Source organism: Lissotriton helveticus, chromosome 4_2 (assembly GCF_964261635.1).
Source record: "Lissotriton helveticus chromosome 4_2, aLisHel1.1, whole genome shotgun sequence".
NCBI lineage: Eukaryota > Metazoa > Chordata > Amphibia > Caudata > Salamandridae > Lissotriton > Lissotriton helveticus.
Genome location: NC_136064.1, coordinates 65,660,146 through 65,677,124, shown reverse-complemented (window position 1 = coordinate 65,677,124; position 16,979 = coordinate 65,660,146). Strand labels below are relative to the sequence as shown.

The 16,979-nt window shown below is 44.3% G+C and overlaps 1 protein-coding gene across 1 annotated transcript in view; it reads left to right on the top strand.

The window, feature by feature from the left end:
• Nucleotides 1-16,979, top strand: part of LOC144752040 (relaxin receptor 1-like) — a 998,955-nt gene that overhangs the window by 593,800 nt on the left and 388,176 nt on the right. The window contains exon 4 of the mRNA XM_078639991.1: nucleotides 1,394-1,499. Coding sequence (XP_078496117.1) covers nucleotides 1,394-1,499 — 106 coding nt within the window. The remainder of the gene's footprint in view (nucleotides 1-1,393; nucleotides 1,500-16,979) is intronic.

Genomic DNA, 16,979 nt, shown 5'->3' with positions numbered 1-16,979 from the left:
GGAAAAAATAAACTGATAATACCAGAATGTTATTATCATTTTATTTTGTCCCCTTGCTGTGGCAATGCATGAAGGGACGGGGTAGAGCTACAGGGGGGGAGTGGTAGAACACTCCTGGGCGCAATAACTGTTTGGTCGGCCCTCTCGGGCAGGCCAAAATAGTCATGCGCACTCCCCTGTTCTCCATGCAGGCTGCATTACAGCCTGCATGGAGAACATGCCATCCTGCCAGCCACAGGCTGAGCGCCGTGTCACGGCTTAGGGGTGGGAGCATGGCTGCCTGCTACCTGTTACGACCTGGAGTTGAACACAGGCGAGCAGGAGAGAAGACGCGGGACCCGGCAACGGCAAGGTACGTTTTTTTTTTCATGTAGTTGGCGACCACCTGCGTACCCGCCCCTGCCCCACCCATGAGCCGTGCCGCCGCCCCTGGATAGGGGTCATGGACGTCATTTAGGGGTTGCCAGGTGTCACTACTGCAACCGCTGGCATGCCCCTTGTGACCCCGGGCACTGCCTTCGCGACCCCTTGTTTTAGCAGTGGCAACATGAGTGCCAGGAACAGAAGCAGCTTGTCCTGATTGACGCCGATGGGGGGCTTCACTCACCTCGTTTTTGTCAATTTTGATATTACTAGTGAATACTATTACATTATTTGCTATTAGTTTCATACAAATGGGGTACAAATAGCTGGAATATGACTTTCCTTGACAGCTGAGGTAAGTTAAAAAAATGCTTTTAAATGTATGTATGTTGTGTGCGAGCTTGCATTTTTGAGTGAGTTTATGTAAGAGAGAGTGTGTGTATGTGTAGGCAGAGTGTGAGTGCATGTGTGAATAGGTGTGTATGTGTGAGCATGTGTATGTGTGAGTGAACGTGAAGGTCAAAGGGCATGTGAAGTCACTTCCGCTACCCCTGGCATTTTGGTGAATTGACAGAGGTGCAGGTACCGTTGTCTCTGAATAAGAGAAGAGGATTGGAGGAGAGGATTGGATGCGAGAAACGCGTGAATGAAAAGAAAATGAACACCCAGCTTTTAACTTTGCACATTTGTTTCTGTAACAGATCTACAGAATGCACTTCCGCTTAACCACTGGCGTCACTTCCTGTTTCAATGATTCATGGCCGTTCACAAAAGGGAGGGCGGTCTTAGCAATGCTTGTAAAACAGTAAAAAAATAAGATTACTCTTAAGCACATTATGAATGTGAAATCAGCAGAATTTGAAACTTTATTAGGGAGGAATAACACATTTGATTTTTTTAAAACACTGTATGCCCTTTTGGGTGAGTATGTGGGCTACTGCCTTTAGATGTGTTGGGAGAGCGGATCTGGATGCCTTGGATTTTTGCTCTATGGAAAGAAACATACATTAAATGTCTCCTTTTCTCCTAGTGTTGGAAGATGTCCCCGAGAGGTGTGAGTGTTGGAAGCGTTCCATTAACTGCACGGGTCAGGAGCTGCGCGCCGTCCCTCCGGTCTCCACCAACGTCACAGCTCTGTAAGTAAGAGGATTTCATATGGTCCTGGCTCAAATCTACAAGCATTGAGAGAGTCAGGGATCTGATCCACAGTGCCAAGGGGCAGCATGGTTCCAGTAGAAGCTTCCGGTGTAGAGTCAATTAAACCCAGACTTGACAGGTACTTACTGACAGGTGTTCCTATGGAGCCTCCTATCTCGCTCTCACCACCCTGGAACCTGTCAGATGAAGCGTGGCGTGATACGATGAGCAGATCAATATGTTATTCTTAGCTCCCCTACGCCTAGAGGGTCAAGGGCTTCAGAGTTGCTGGTGAGAGGTTCTTGGCCAAGCCACCATTGGGAATTGGAGATTGAGTCTAACAAGCATCTCTGAGACAGCACTGAACTTTCTCAACCCCCCTTGGGATCCCACCTACCACTTACTCTGACCTCTGGGTCAATCATGGAGTCATTGCAAGGCGCAAGGTGACGCGGGGATGATGCAAAAGCTTCAGTAATAAATATAAGGCCACACAAGGGGAGATTTATGCCACCTTGCGTGGCTTTGTAAACAAATGTCACACAAGGCAGCTGCCAGCGCTGTGTTACATTACATTTCAACTTGCGAGGCATTCTATGGGTGGAAGATGGGCGTTCTCATGCATCCACCCGTGGAGTTTGGTTCATTCCCAGATATACGAAGACTTAATGAGAAGTGATATAATTATTCCTCCTTGTTAAATCCTCAGCACACATAGAAAGTGGGAAATGCCTCTAAGGATTGCTTTTGTGCAGGAAGGTGAACCTCTTGCACAAAAGCTATCCTGCCTGTAACACAGGCACCCTTGCACCATAGTGCAAGGGAGGCCGCGTTGGCACTAGGCAGCACACAGTGTGCCAGCACAATCTATTACTAATGTTACTAATCTATTATTTACAATGTATCTTTGTAAATATAGAGCATTTCTGCTCTCTCTCTCTTTCACATAACGCAGTGCAGCAGCTCTGGGTGCTGCCCTGTGTTGCATGAAATGTTAGTATATGTGCACCTGTGTGTATAAAAAATGGCAGCTAATTAAGGCGTAATAGATTTAGGTTGATTGCAAGTACTCTTTTTCAAAAGTTAAAATAAACTAATCGTGAAATAAAGAGAACATATGATGCTATTAATGTGATGCAGGAAACTATTGAATAGAAGCATCTGGTGGATTTAGACTTTGATTCCTAAGGTGGTGTAATGTGGACAGATATTTACAAAACCTCGTGGGCTGGATCAGGAAAAATGTTTAACTGGCGCTATTTCATGCCCTTGGTGGTAAGTTCAGTCCGTGTTTGGTGCAAGCACCTTTAATCAAGCTTCAGGAGGTGGCAATGTGTGACAAGAATATGTGTACATATTTGTTGTGTGGCACTTTGCTGAAGTGTTCATGTCTTCTGTTGATTTTGTGATGCTATGCTTTTGTGATGCATTTTTGCAATATGATGCTGTTGTGTTGTTTTACGTTGCTTGCTGCTTTGTGTATGTTATTGTGTCATTTTCTGTTTTTTTTTTAGATATGTCAACAAATGCAGCAACACTTCCATGAAAAACAGCATGTCTTTAGTTTCAGTGACAAACATCAATTTACGACTGCCTAAGGTGTTAAATAGCGCAGCTCCAGCTCTTCGACTATTGAAGACAACAGTCATCCCAAAACTGTGGCTTAGACTGTGTCTCAAACTATCCCCTCCAGGGCTTACTCTGTGTGATACAGCCCCTTATTTAACCACTTCGCTGCGGCGGCTATTCCGCCGCAGCGCTAAGGGGGAGGCGGGGCTGCGTGGCGCTCCCGTACTCGTGACGGAACTGCTCCGTCATGGCCCTCGGGTGAGCTGTGCTTGTGACGGAACGGTTCCGTCATGGCCCCGCCCGCTCTTCAGAACGTCAGCGCAGGCGCGGAATTCACGCCGTGCAGGCGCAACGAGCAGGCCGTGACGGAACCGTTCCGTCACCAGCACAGCCCACCCGAGGCTCGTGATGGAACGGTTCCGTCACGAGCATGGGAGGGGTTAAGAAGATTCATGGGAAGTTAGTTCAGCACTTTGGAGCAAAAGTCAATCCTGTGTCTGAAGCACATGTTGGGTCCATCCTGAAGGAACCATGACCATTGAGGCTTCTTTGCTAAAGCTCAACATGGGGCTGTGGTGGAAAATTAGGACTGCGGTATATAATAAAAACTGAAAAGGACTATTCACACCTGAGGAATGGAACTGGACTATTATCACCCTAATTCATAAAAAAGGAAAACGGGCAGCCCTGTGTTGTACAGGTGATTTCCAAAACGGATTATGTTAGCAAAGGATTTACCAAAACCATACCAGCTTCCCTGCCATTTTATTTTTATTTATTTATTTTAAAAGGTTTTATATAGCGCTGGCTGGACCCAAGGGTATCAGAGCGCTTTACATGGGTTTAATGAGCAAAATATAAAACTGCAGTTCCGGCAGTCCAGTCCACATGTGGAGAAGGTCATTCCACTATTAATCAGGGTGCACATTTAGACTATCTAGCCAGACACTCAAAAAGAAACAAGAGAAAGGAAGGGAGTTATGTTTCTGCTTTGTTGCTCTAGAAGCAGATTTTTATAAAACTGACTGAATTATACTATGAAAGAAACTGGATAGTTGGGTGAGGGGGGCTGACTAAGGTCTTCTTCAAGTCATTATGGGATGCGCTCTATGTTCTTGATTGAAAGCACCTCCTTCAATTCTACCCCTTGCGCTGCAGGGGTCCCAATTACTAGTGATGGAATAAGGTTCACAATCTCCTGATTTCCCCCTTTCAATTTTGGCAGAAAAAAGCCCGTGACATTTTTCGACAAAAAAAGGCTCAGTAAATTCTGACTGGATGGATTTTTGTGTTATTCAAAAACTAAAATCTGCATTTTATATGTAGGGGTCAAATAGTTTTGGTGCTAATTATCACACCTGATGAATTCAGAACCACTAATATCAAATTCAATTGCATGCAATAAATATCCCTAAATCCTCCGGGGCATTTGTAATCTGGGCCTGAAGCATCAACCTAGATTAGGAGTAGGGTGGATGCTTCAACAAAGGGCTGATTTAATTATTGACAGATGGAGTATTTATCATATCTGTCCGAGAGTACCCAACTCCCACCATGGCGAGGGTACTCCGCCCGCCTTATGTAGAGATGTCCGCTCCCCTGTGGACATCGCTTTCATTCCCAGGAACCTTTGTCACAACGGTTCCTAGAAATGCATTGTAAATTTGATGGGACAGCTCCATCAACATGACGGAGCCGTCTGTCAAACTTAAAAACTTTTTAATATTTTCAACAAAAAAATCCCAAATAAAACAACAAAAAAATCTTCTCACCATGGGAGCATTCTCATTTAAAAGTTTCCACTGGCCCTTACTGTCATGTTTTTCATGGCAGTGACTGCCAGGCAGTGAAAACTGCCTAGGTCCGCCCACAGGCAGACACATGGCCAAACCTCCTACGACCGTTAGTCCGTTGGGCCGTCGGAGATGCGTGTAGGTGACGTACATGAAGTAGTCTCCATCATCTACAAACTGAAGGTCTGTCTGACTAAATGAGGTGGGTGGACCTTCAGGTTGGCAGAAAGGTTACTCTGTTGCCGCGGCAATGGATTACCCGTTCCCCAATGTCTAAATCATGCCCTAAGTGACCATTGTTCATAATGGTTCTAGGTACAGGTTACTTTATTCTCTCAACTAGTTTAGTAAATAGTAATATTTCCGCCTAGTTTGAATGATGTCACAATACTTACCGATGTTATATCAAAAATCCTTAAATAAGTTTACGCTCATGAATATAACATTACAATTAATTTCACGAAAAGTAAAACTCTGCCTGAGGCCAACATCACAAACATTGAAAATGGTATTTGGGCTCATTATTATGATGGTCTTTAAACACCTACTGTTATCTTAGTGTGGTGGTTGTAGGCAATTTAATGTGGGATTGAAAACTATATCAAGAGAGCAGGATAATTGCTTCAGGCTCAGACCTCAGCTTACCATCAGAGAAAAATAGATTTAATTGGAAATTATTGGAAAGCGCTGTAATCAGATCTGAACCTCGACTACCAAGCTCTTATTGGTTTTCTAAGTATGTTATCATGGCCTATTGGGCAAAGGCTGAAGCTATAAATGAGAATTGTTTGATTACAAATATTTATGGAAACAGTCTGTTAAAGGACAAATGCAATCAACAATTTGTTATTGCATCTGACAGCGTTCCAAGACAGGCTTCCACGTTATGCATTTTATTACATTTGCTGGTAATTATCTTTAAAAAAGCAGTTTTCTTGAAAGTGCAGCTAAGAACGGGCACTGATTGGTATTAAAATGTGTAGGTTTACATTTCATGAAAAAAATGTTGATAAAATAATGCACAAATATGAGGGACAGTGGACTGATGTGATGCTTTGGCTGCACCCTGTACCACATAATTATGGATTTATGACATTTTCTTCATAATTTTCCGATTTCACAAAAATATTGTTTCTGTCTCACATGGATGATTATAATACCGCCAAAAAATGTGGCACATAATTTGGCTTTTTTGCCGCACAATTTAGATACCTTGCCACATAATCTAGACAGATAACCTTGCTGCATAATTGTAGTGCTAAAGCTCTGTAACTTGGCTTGGGGGTTGGCATTATGATGATGAAACCCATATTTCACAAGGCACCATGTGAACCATGTGAAATATTGCCCTTATTTCACAGTTGACTGTTAAATATGGGTTTTAGATCACTGCATTGTGTGTGATAAAACATCAAACAAAGTAATATATGTATAATAAATACACATTATATGGATATATAATATACACATGATATATTAAAACTTTTTTGGGGAGAGAGGTCCAACTACTCTCCCTTATTTTGTATTAAATATTTCTTGTTTTTTAGGGAAAATGTCCTTATTCGGACCTAATTCCAATACCCTAGCTATTAACCCTAACACTGCATTTTTTGATACAATGGTGTTTCCGGTAAAGTATTTCCTATTATTTAATATTTAAATACATTTCTTTCCAATGTACTTTCCAGATCCTGGGGCATAGGCTGAGAAGGCTTGTTTTCTTGTTTTCTCTTTTCTGCAGTGTTTAGTCTCTGGTCTGGTCATGTTGGAGCTCCTCTTCTGCAACTGACACCCAGAGTGATATTGTTGGTTTATTAGCTGGGGAGGCAGTGTCTTTTTGTAAAGGGTATTGTAAGTGATGTAGCTGATCTTAAAGATGGTCTGCAATTGTAGGGAAAGTCAGTATAGATCTTTTAGTGCAAGTATGATGTTGTTGGAAACCTTTAGCCCCTTGTTGTTGGCTTATAGTGCTGCTTGAAGAATGTCTTACATGGAGTGAGGGTGGTCTTGGGATGCTGTTGACCAGGGCACTGCCTCTATATACGTCAGGATGGAAGGCTTCTCATGTGAAAAAAAGTTTATCTTTGGTTCCATGCTGTTTTGGTCTTCTTGGTGATGTGTTCTTTGAGTGAGAGGTTGGAGTCCAGGGTGAATCCAAGGAACTTGGCATGTTCTATCTGGGTGGGAATGAAGCCTATTAGTTATAAGTTGGAGAATGAATCAGAGGATGTTTGGTGCTCTTAGAAAACAGAAGAAAACCAGCCTTCATTGAGTTTAGCATCAGGTAGTTTGTTGACTTACAGGTTTGTATACACAAGCCACTGGTCGTTTATTGCCGTAGAAACACTTTCAGGGGGCACTTCATATGAATTGGCACTGAGTGATTCTACATATGCACCTCGCACCTTAGGATCCAGAGGAGCATGCTGGTTCGCATGAAGCTTGCATTACTCGCGGGTGCTGTGCGTGTGTCTGACTCTACATCCAGCGTCCTATTTACTTCTGGCACAATCTCTTGGTGAGTCTTCTGCACAAATATGCACCACATACATGCATGCACTTTACGTGCACCACAGGTTTGAGCACCATATATTCAATGATCTGGGAAGAGTTTTGTTTCTCACTCTTATTATATGCTTTTTCACTCCAATTCGGCACCCTAGGTCGCAGCAGTATAGGGCCCCCATGCATACATTCTATGGCATTTGGAGGCTCCAGGTTTATTTGGTTTTTATGCATACACTTCTCTCAGATACACATACGATTGGCTTGGATGCAAAATATCAAGGGCCACAAAGTAGCCCTGGAGTAATTCACTGTAACCTGCCGATGCATGCTCACGCACAACATAATTTTATGCATGGCACAACACTGCACGCCCGCGCACCCCATGGTTTCTGGTTTTGCCCAGTGATGCCTCATTTTGTATTGGCCCCACAAAATAACTCTTTGAGCTATTTGCTGCTCCCATATCACTGGACCGTAGCACTTCCTGATGCTGTTAACCACACTTGGGCTACAAATGTTGTGACATTTAATTTATATATATTTTTTTACTTAAACGAACATCGTATAGGTTTTAACCATTTAGTTTTACATTCAATGCCTGTTTTACATTGTCTTTTGTAAACGATTTTAGGTAATCATACAATAAAGAATTTACTTACTTACAGGTTTGTATGGGTTTGATACAGTCTTTGAGTCTCTGTCTGTCATTGGCTGAGAAGATTTTGAGATATAGTTGGCTGTCATCTGTAAACTGGTGTATCTTGATGTTCCTGTCTGCAAAGATAGCTCCCAGGGGGTCCATGTAAAGGTTAAAAATGATGGGTGGCAGAATAGAGCCCAGAGGGGCTCCACAGGTGACAGGGAGAATCCAGGATTGCTAGATCCTTTTTGAAAAGTTGCTTTTGGTTGGTGAGGTAGGATGTGATCCATTTTATAATTTATACCAGTTCTCAAGGCATGGATCAAAGTCGGACCTATAATAAAAGCAATATGGTGGAATATGCCACCTAAGTGGTGTACTTTTAGAATATGTTTTCACTTTCCTGGTCTCCCTTCTGCATTTATGTTTCAGCAGAGATGAACACAACACAAAGCCTTTTTGCCCAGAGAATAGATTTGAAGTTTGTTAAGTTTCCTTGTTGAATATTCAGAATCACTACAACTGTATTATGCTCGGTGTTTTTATTTATGATTGTTCTTGGACATATAGCTCAAGGAACATGACGCCCCAACACCTGGTGCAAGAGAAGTGAGGATCCTAGGAGTGACCCTAGACTCATTTCTGTCTCTAATACCACATGCGAAGCGGCTCACAAGGTGTACGTTATTCACAAAGAAACCTCTACAACTCACGTCCAAATACCTTGGATACCAACAAAAACTGTAAGCTATACTCACTCTTGTGACCTCCAAGCTTGACTATGCCAATAGTACATAGCTTGGTGCCTCTTGCTTATCAGATGCAAAATGCAGTCAATCCAAAAAGCTGCAGATAGACTCTGCCTTAAACCCTGCAAACACCTCACTGGTTATCTGTAGCTGTTCAAAGCATTTAATATCATCCACAGAGCCTCCTAAAGGAAAGGACCATAATACCTAACAATTAAATGTAAACAATAAAAACAAAATACAACACTGCACTCCACACTACTACCACAGATCATCATACTGCCTTACAGTAAGAAATCCATAGGCGGCTTCACTTTCTTGGTACAAGCCACCCAGCGCTGAAACTCATTGTAAGCCACAATTCGAAGCATCCAAGAGCATTTAAGAAAAAGACATGAAATCAAGGTTGTTAGCAAGATAATTACTTCAACCACTCACCCTATTAAATGTTTGCAAAAATGGGCTGGTGTTGATTTTCCTATGAGCTCTAGCAATACATGGCACATATTTCAGAATTAAAAATGTAATGTAATCAAGTAGCCTTAGCAAACATGCATGGCTATGTAGTCAGCCACAACTTGATCTATAGAGAATTCTGGATGTATAGGCCACTATCACAAGTGTGGCCTTAATACCATTTTACATAATATGCATGCTCCAAAGCATTTGCTGTCTGATACAAGTATACAATAACAATTAATCCATACTAATATAATAAAAAGAGAGCCCAAACCTTTGAGGTGGGTAATCTCAGGAACCACAGCACCAATCGCAACACCCAATACAGCGTTGGAAAGGCCAGTTGCAGCAGAAGGACATAGGCTATGCAGACGCCCACCATATACATTTAAAAGGTAAACAAACCGTGCCAGCAAAGTAGTCCCTTGTGGGCATGTCTGCGTTGTGCTGTGGGCGTGTGCTGGGGGCGTGACAAACGCTGGGGGCGTGGGGGTACGTTCCACCCTTCATGCCATGTCTCATATCGTGTGCTGTGGGCGTGGGAGTGTGCGGGGCGCGGGATTACGGAAAAAAGCGAGCGTTGTGCCCAATATTTCATTGTTTTTTCTTCCCAGGTTCTGTACATTCCAGCTCCGGGTGTCCACCCTGCTCCCTGTAAATACCCCTGCACCCCATAATCATAACCCACCCTTACTCCTTAAAATACCCCAACACCCTTAAACACTAACCCATCTTAACCCTATAAATATACCCTGTACCCCAAAACCCAAACCTAGCCCTGAACCCTATAAATACCCCTGTACCTCAAAACCCAAACCTAGCCCCGAACCCTAAAAATACCCCTGTACCCCAAAACCCAAACCTAGCCCTGAACCCTAAAAATACCCCTGTACCCCAAAACCCAAACCTACCCCTGAACCCTAAAATACCCCTGTACCCCAAAACCCAAACCTAGCCCTGAACCCTTAAAATACACCTGTACCCCAAAACCCAAACCTACCCCTGAACCCTAAAAATACCCCTGTACCCCAAAACCCAAACCTACCCCTGAACCCTAAAAATACCCCTGTACCCCAAAACCCAAACCTACCCCTGAACCCTAAAAATACCCCTGTACCCCAAAACCCAAACCTAGCCCCGAACCATAAAAATAACCCTGTACCCCAAAAACCAAACCTACCCCTGAACCCTAAAATACCACTGTACCCCAAAACCCAAACCTAGCGCTGAACCCTAAAAATACCCCTATACCCCAAAACCCAAACCTAGCCCTGAACCCTTAAAATACCTCTGTACCTCAAAACCCAAACCTACCCCTGAACCCTAAAAATACCCCTCTACCCCCAAACCTAGCCCTGAACCCTAAAAATACCCCAGTACCCCAAAACCCATACCTATCCCTAAACCATAAAACTACCCCTGTACCCCATAACCCAAAACTATATCTGAACCCTTAAACTACCTAAACACCCCAAAACATATACCTCAGTACCCCAAAACATATACCCCCTATACCCATACTTACCTTATCCATACATTAAAAAAACATGCTTTTACCATTCATGCATTTACAACGAATGTTGTTGTAAATGTATGCGTGGTAAAAGCATATCAAATGTAATGCCATGCGTTATAATGGCATTGCAGAGTCAAGGTACTTTCGTAATGAAAGTATGCGGAGTGATGGTATGCGAAAAGAATTTTGCGGAATAATGGGTGTTTACCCTCCCCCGGTAAGTACATTGGTGGCACGGCGGCCCACATCTCCAGCAACATACTCATATTTTTTCACCACCGATTTGAAAAATACACAAGTCTCTCTCATTGATGGTCAGCACCGACATACACTTTTAGACACACCTCCCGCCACAAGTTCTAGAATTGCGAACTTTAGAGCTGGGGAGCTACGTTTGAATGTCGGCATCAGCTCAACATCCTGTGATTCCAGGCAAATCGCTTTGTCTCCCCGTGCCTACCACAAATGAATGTGTTCTTCTGTAATGTAAATTGTGCTCATACCATGTTTTCGAGTTTGCGCTATATAATATTGCAAGGAAAAATAAAGTTGGGAAACTCGAGTTCACACACTACTGAACGCGCACTCTTAAGTGCATCAGCAGTGCACTGTGAATCGGAGCGTTTCACAGGCGTGTCACAGATAAGAAATGCTATCAAAACGAAATCCTACAAAACAATATACTACTGGCCGGCAGCAATTCATACCCGGACAACGTCGGGACGGGCTGCTAGTAATATAAATAAAGAAAATGCAAAGGACATACAAATGGTGTGACTTGGTATCCCTAAAAAATAAAAGAGGAAAGAAGAGTAGGGAACGGAGAGCTGGGAGAGAGGGTGGAGCATGGGAATATAGTCATGCAGACGAATCAATGCACACTTCGAGCATATACATCACTAATGTTGTTAAGAGGATACTATAGTGGTGAGCAGAATTGCTCTTGATGTGTCCGATAACATTTGTTTTGAATATAAAGGTTTGTGACATGACATTTTTAGGGTTCAGACAATATGAGAAGGTGAATCAAGGTCTTGTTCAATATAGCACCAATACGGTTGGGGAGCAGAATTGCACCCTGACTGGCGAATTAGGTGGTTTGGAAGTTGAACTAGTTGGTGAATTCACATCCACAATCATTATAGTTTCCCCTTAATTTCTTGTAAGAGATTCTGGCTCTTTTGTTTATTTCATAGAAATTATGAAGTGATTTTATCCACCACAGAGGATAGGTTGTTAGATAGTCGTAAGGGCAGTATGCTTGAAATAAAGTTGATCAGGGGTGTAATCATTATTTTAATTCACTCTGCCTCACCACGAAATATGCTTAGGGGACCAAGCCGGTAGTAGATCTTTCACTTTATCTAGGGTTTTTGTTTGATGGTGTCTAATGCAAGTTATGAGATCACTGGGAAACCTTATGCCAAGGTATTATAAAAAATTGGGTTGCCAGTGGAAGCCCAAGTTACTTGTTGCCATGTTTGGCTGGGGCCTTCTGCTGAGAACGATGCACTATTTGCAGTTTGGGTGGCTGGCCATTGCCAGACTGCTCTGGGGAAATGGACTTCGCCTTTGCCGGTTTTTTTTTTCGTTTATGGTTGAGTTATGCCCTGTTGCAGGACTGGTGGTAAAATAATTCTTGAAGGAGGGGGGCGGGAGAGGGTTGGGGAGATGGGACTGGGGTTGAATTTCTTCAAATGGCGCCCGCACATCACACCAAAACTTATGACGTGAACATCAGGGGGGAACATCACCGTTACGTCTGGAGAAGGGTGATGCAGATCGCTTTACTGCAGGAGACGCATCTTGTGCACAGCAGAATAGAGAAATTACACAGACGCTGGAGAAGGCAAGTCTTTACAACATCCCTTTCTGCGGAGGTACCCTTCGAATCCTTACATACCTTAACGGATAGCGAGGGCAGATACATATTCCTGAAAGTGAGACTGCTTAGACGCGAGATCACGCTGGGCAGTATATATGCCCAAATCAAGAACAGGTATCCTTTGTTCAAGGCCGTCCAGCCCATATAGCTGAAGTAGTGGTGATGGATGTTATCATTGGGGGTGACTTTAACTGCATGGCTAACATCACATTGGACCGCTCATATCCCCCACCACCAGGGTCCTAGGCCCACTGCCCAGCAGTAGGATTCATGGAGGGGATGGGTCATTGAGGATTGAAAGCTATTTGGAGGACGCATCATTTGGACGACAGGGACTACTCATATTTGTCCTTTATACATCAGTTACACACAAGGATAGAGGCATTTCTTTACTCCTCTGCCTTGGGACTCGCTACCACAATCACAGAATACCTAGGTGCACCTTTTCTGATGACCGTTCTACCTGTAGGGAAGCACCCCTTAGTTCCATTGTGGCATCTCAAAACACAGATGTTGGAAGGCCCTTGATTTAAGGAGTCTGTGGGCTCTTCCATAGATGCTTATTTTGCCACCATCATGCGCACAACATCCACAGTGCTGATGGAGTGGGAAGCATTTAAAGTGGTGATAAGGGGGGTTTGCTTGAGACAATCTATTGGCATGCAGCGTAAATTACACTCGGAATTAAGAAAACTGGAGGATAAACTGCATGGTCTGGACAATGCACAGGGCCAGGACGCTGCACAACACAGGCTATTGAAAGAAATGCAAACACTATACCATCAAGCGCTTGAAAAACGGAGGTATTATGACTATAAGGGGTTCCTTACAAAGGTGCAGGAGGAGGAGGGGAGGCCTAGCCGCTTTTTGGCATGGTTGATTAAACCAGAAACATGAGGCTCCCTGATCACTCATTTACGAATAGGACGAATCAATCCGTCCATGACCCAGGGGCTATTAACACTGTTTCGTGGTTATTATGTATTACTGTATAAAGCACCATCCCGGGTGCAACACATAGAACAGAAAAATATTCTGTCTCTGATGCCCCTTGGCACACTAGACCAACAAGCGAAGGCAACCTTAGGTGGCCGCGTTGAACCACAGGAAATATGGGTGGCAATTAAGAGCATAGTCACAGACAAGACCCCAGGCCCAGGTGGTCTTCCTTCATAATTTTATGCTGCATATGCTTCGAAACAAACCCCCTGTCTGGTGACCATATATATAGAATAGTTGCAACTGTCATAGGTGCACTGGTCATTCCACTCCCTACAATGAACCTAGAGGGAGCCCGGTCCCTGATTTCCATCCTCTCTCCACGCTCAGCATGGATTTCAAAATCCTGAGCAAGAGTCTGACACTCCGTTTGCTCCCACTTACGTCCATGCTGATTCACACAGATCAAAATGGCTTTATATTGACACAAAACTCCTCCTATAACTTACGCAGACTGTATTCTGTGCTGTACCACCTCTTGGTGAGGCTACATCCTAGGGTGGCCCTCCTGTCAATAGATCTGGAGAAGGGCTTTGACACTGTTAGATGGGACTTTCTATTAGAAACTACCCCCCAGATTCATCATGCTCCTCTTTTGCGAGTCCTTAATAGCGATTATTAAGGAATCGCTATTAAAGACTCGCAAAACGGGATGCATGTAGAAATCGCAAAATTAATTGCGATTTCTACTGCTTCCTTATTTGCGATTCGCTAATTGCTTGATTAGCAATTAGCGATTCGCAAATAAGGAAGCGATTTCAAAGGTACCAGGGTGTCCAAAGGACACCCTGTAGCACCCCTGAAATAGTGATTTACACTGGTGTTGCGCACACACATGTCCAAAGGACATGTGTGTGTGTAACATCCAACTTAGAAAAATGCACTAAAGTGCATTTTTCTAAGTTTTCGCTATTTACCACGAAGTCAGACTTCGCTGTAAATAGCGGCCCCAGATTGCGAAATCGCAATTCTAAAATGGTTCATGAATTGCATTTAAGGAATCTCAAATAGAGATTCCTTTAATGCAATTCTTCGCAATTTAGCGATTTCAAAATTTGCGATTTTTGCATTTGGGATGATGAATCCCAAATGCAAAAAAAGCGCTCGCAAAGGGCCAGATTCGCAGATTCTGGCCCTTTGCGAGCCTATTTTGGCTTCATGAATCTGGCTGTATGACACACATGGGTCTGGGTGATGACTAGGTGAAATGGGTGAGGTTGAATTTGGAAAGCGTTGGTGATAGAGCTGCTTGCAGCACTGTTTCGTCAATGAGGCAAAGGTGCGTGTTTGACGGTTGGGGGCCATACCCACACCATTTCACTTTATGCTGATGATTTCCTGATTTACCGTAATGATGCTGTATGGGGCTTCGAAGTAGCACTAGACTTATTAGCTAGATTTTACCACGTGTCCAGATTACGGATCAACAAATGTAAGACTTTCATGTTCCCAGTGTCTCCGACCAGCCCTTGCCCTGTCGAACTTCCCTTGGATCCTCCACCTTTAAAGACCTAGGGATACACATCTTCCACACCTGGAGGATCTGAGAGATAGGAACCTCGGACGAGCTCTTAGTTCTCACAGAGCCTGTGTCCCATTCTGATGCTCCCTGTGTCTTCCGCTCATGGCCAGAATCTCACTTTAAAGATGGTCATGTTGCCCCGTTTGCTATATTTTTTTTGTTAACCTCCCGATAGTGGTGCCCACTGCATGGTTCCGACAGCTTGATGCCCTACTTCAGGATCTCATATGGGAAAAGGGGCACCGGAGGGTGTCCTTGGAAACACAAGCCGAGACCCTGCTCGCGGAAAGCATCAAAGGGGCGGAAGTACTTGGGGTCAAACTCCACTCTTCCTCACGGTGTGTCATCGCCATAACCGTGTACCGTCCCCCTAAAACACCACCCAAGTTTGTTAAGTGGTTAGTGGAACTGGCACACGATCTATGCTTCCACTACCAATGTTTAATTATATTGGGCGATTTCAATTTCCACTGGGAGGCATCCCCAAAGAGAATCAAGCCTCCCTCCTAGATGAAGCTCTGACCGCTCTCGGACGGTGCCTATCTGTCACTAGCCCCACCCATGCTAAAGGTCATACTTTGGACCTAGTCTGGACCTCATTGCCTCTCTCCAGCCCCCCTGTCATTCAACCCTGTGCCTGGTCCGATCACTCAATTATTTGCGGCACCATTCAACCCCCCAAACTAGGACCCCAACTTTCTCCAAGATGGAGAGTAATTAGAAGCTGGAACAAAATCAGTGCAGCCGACCTCGCCCCTGCCCTCAGATTGTCTGGCCCGCCTGACTATCCCTCTGGGGATGTCAATGAAAAAAACACGCTCTGGCGAAAAGAATTAATAAGGCCATTGATAGTTCTTGCACCCGCTCGTAGGGAAAGGATTAAAGATAAGGGGAAAGGAGCCCCGTGGTTTAACGACAAACTACGCACTCTGAAACAACAGCTTCGCCAAGGGGAAAGAGCCTGGCGAAAAGCATATGACCCTTTAACTCTCTCACACTATCTTGAAGTCTTTTCAGCATACAAACACGCTATACAGACTGAAAAGTCGGTCTACTATGAAAACAAGATTGTGTCTGCCCCTAAAACGCAGAAAGAAACGTTTAAAGTTCTAAATGAACTGCGACAGGTCAAAGAACAGAAACTTGCCTTTAACAAGGAGGATTGTGAGAAGTTACAAATCTTCTTCACCTCCAAAGTGGAGGACCTCTTGACCACCATCGAGAATACCCCTAAGCTGACATGCTCTCTAAACCCAGTCCCCTCTGGCCATTCCCCAGAACTTTCCCTTACGTCCTTCCCCCTGCTCACACATGATGCCTTGGGGCCACTCTTCGGACGTGTGAAGTCAGGTTCCCCAGCTGACCCCTGCCCACCCAAGATCTACAGGATGGCCCTCCCCGAAATTGAAAGCGAGGCTCTGTCACTCCTGAACACGTCTCTGGAAACAGGAGTGGTCCCGAGCGAGTTCAAGGAGGCGCGCGTGATCCCCCTCTTGAAAAAAACGGGGACCGATACTAAAAACGTGAACAATTTTCGACCCATATCCCAGCTCCCGTTCCTCGCCAAAGTCCTGGAACAACACGTGCTTGCCTCCCTTGCACACCATCTAGAGGCCAACGACCTCCTGCAATTTAACCAGGCGGGCTTCCGACCTCATCACAGCGCCGAATTAGTGATGCTGGCAGTCCTAGATGACCTGAGACTGAGAGCTGATTCAAAGGACCTCTGCGCCCTGATTTTGTTAGACCTATCCGCGGCCTTTGATACCGTGAACCACCAGTTACTTCTGTCGCGGATGTCCGGTCTCGGGGTGCAGGGCATTGCAATGACCTGGCTCA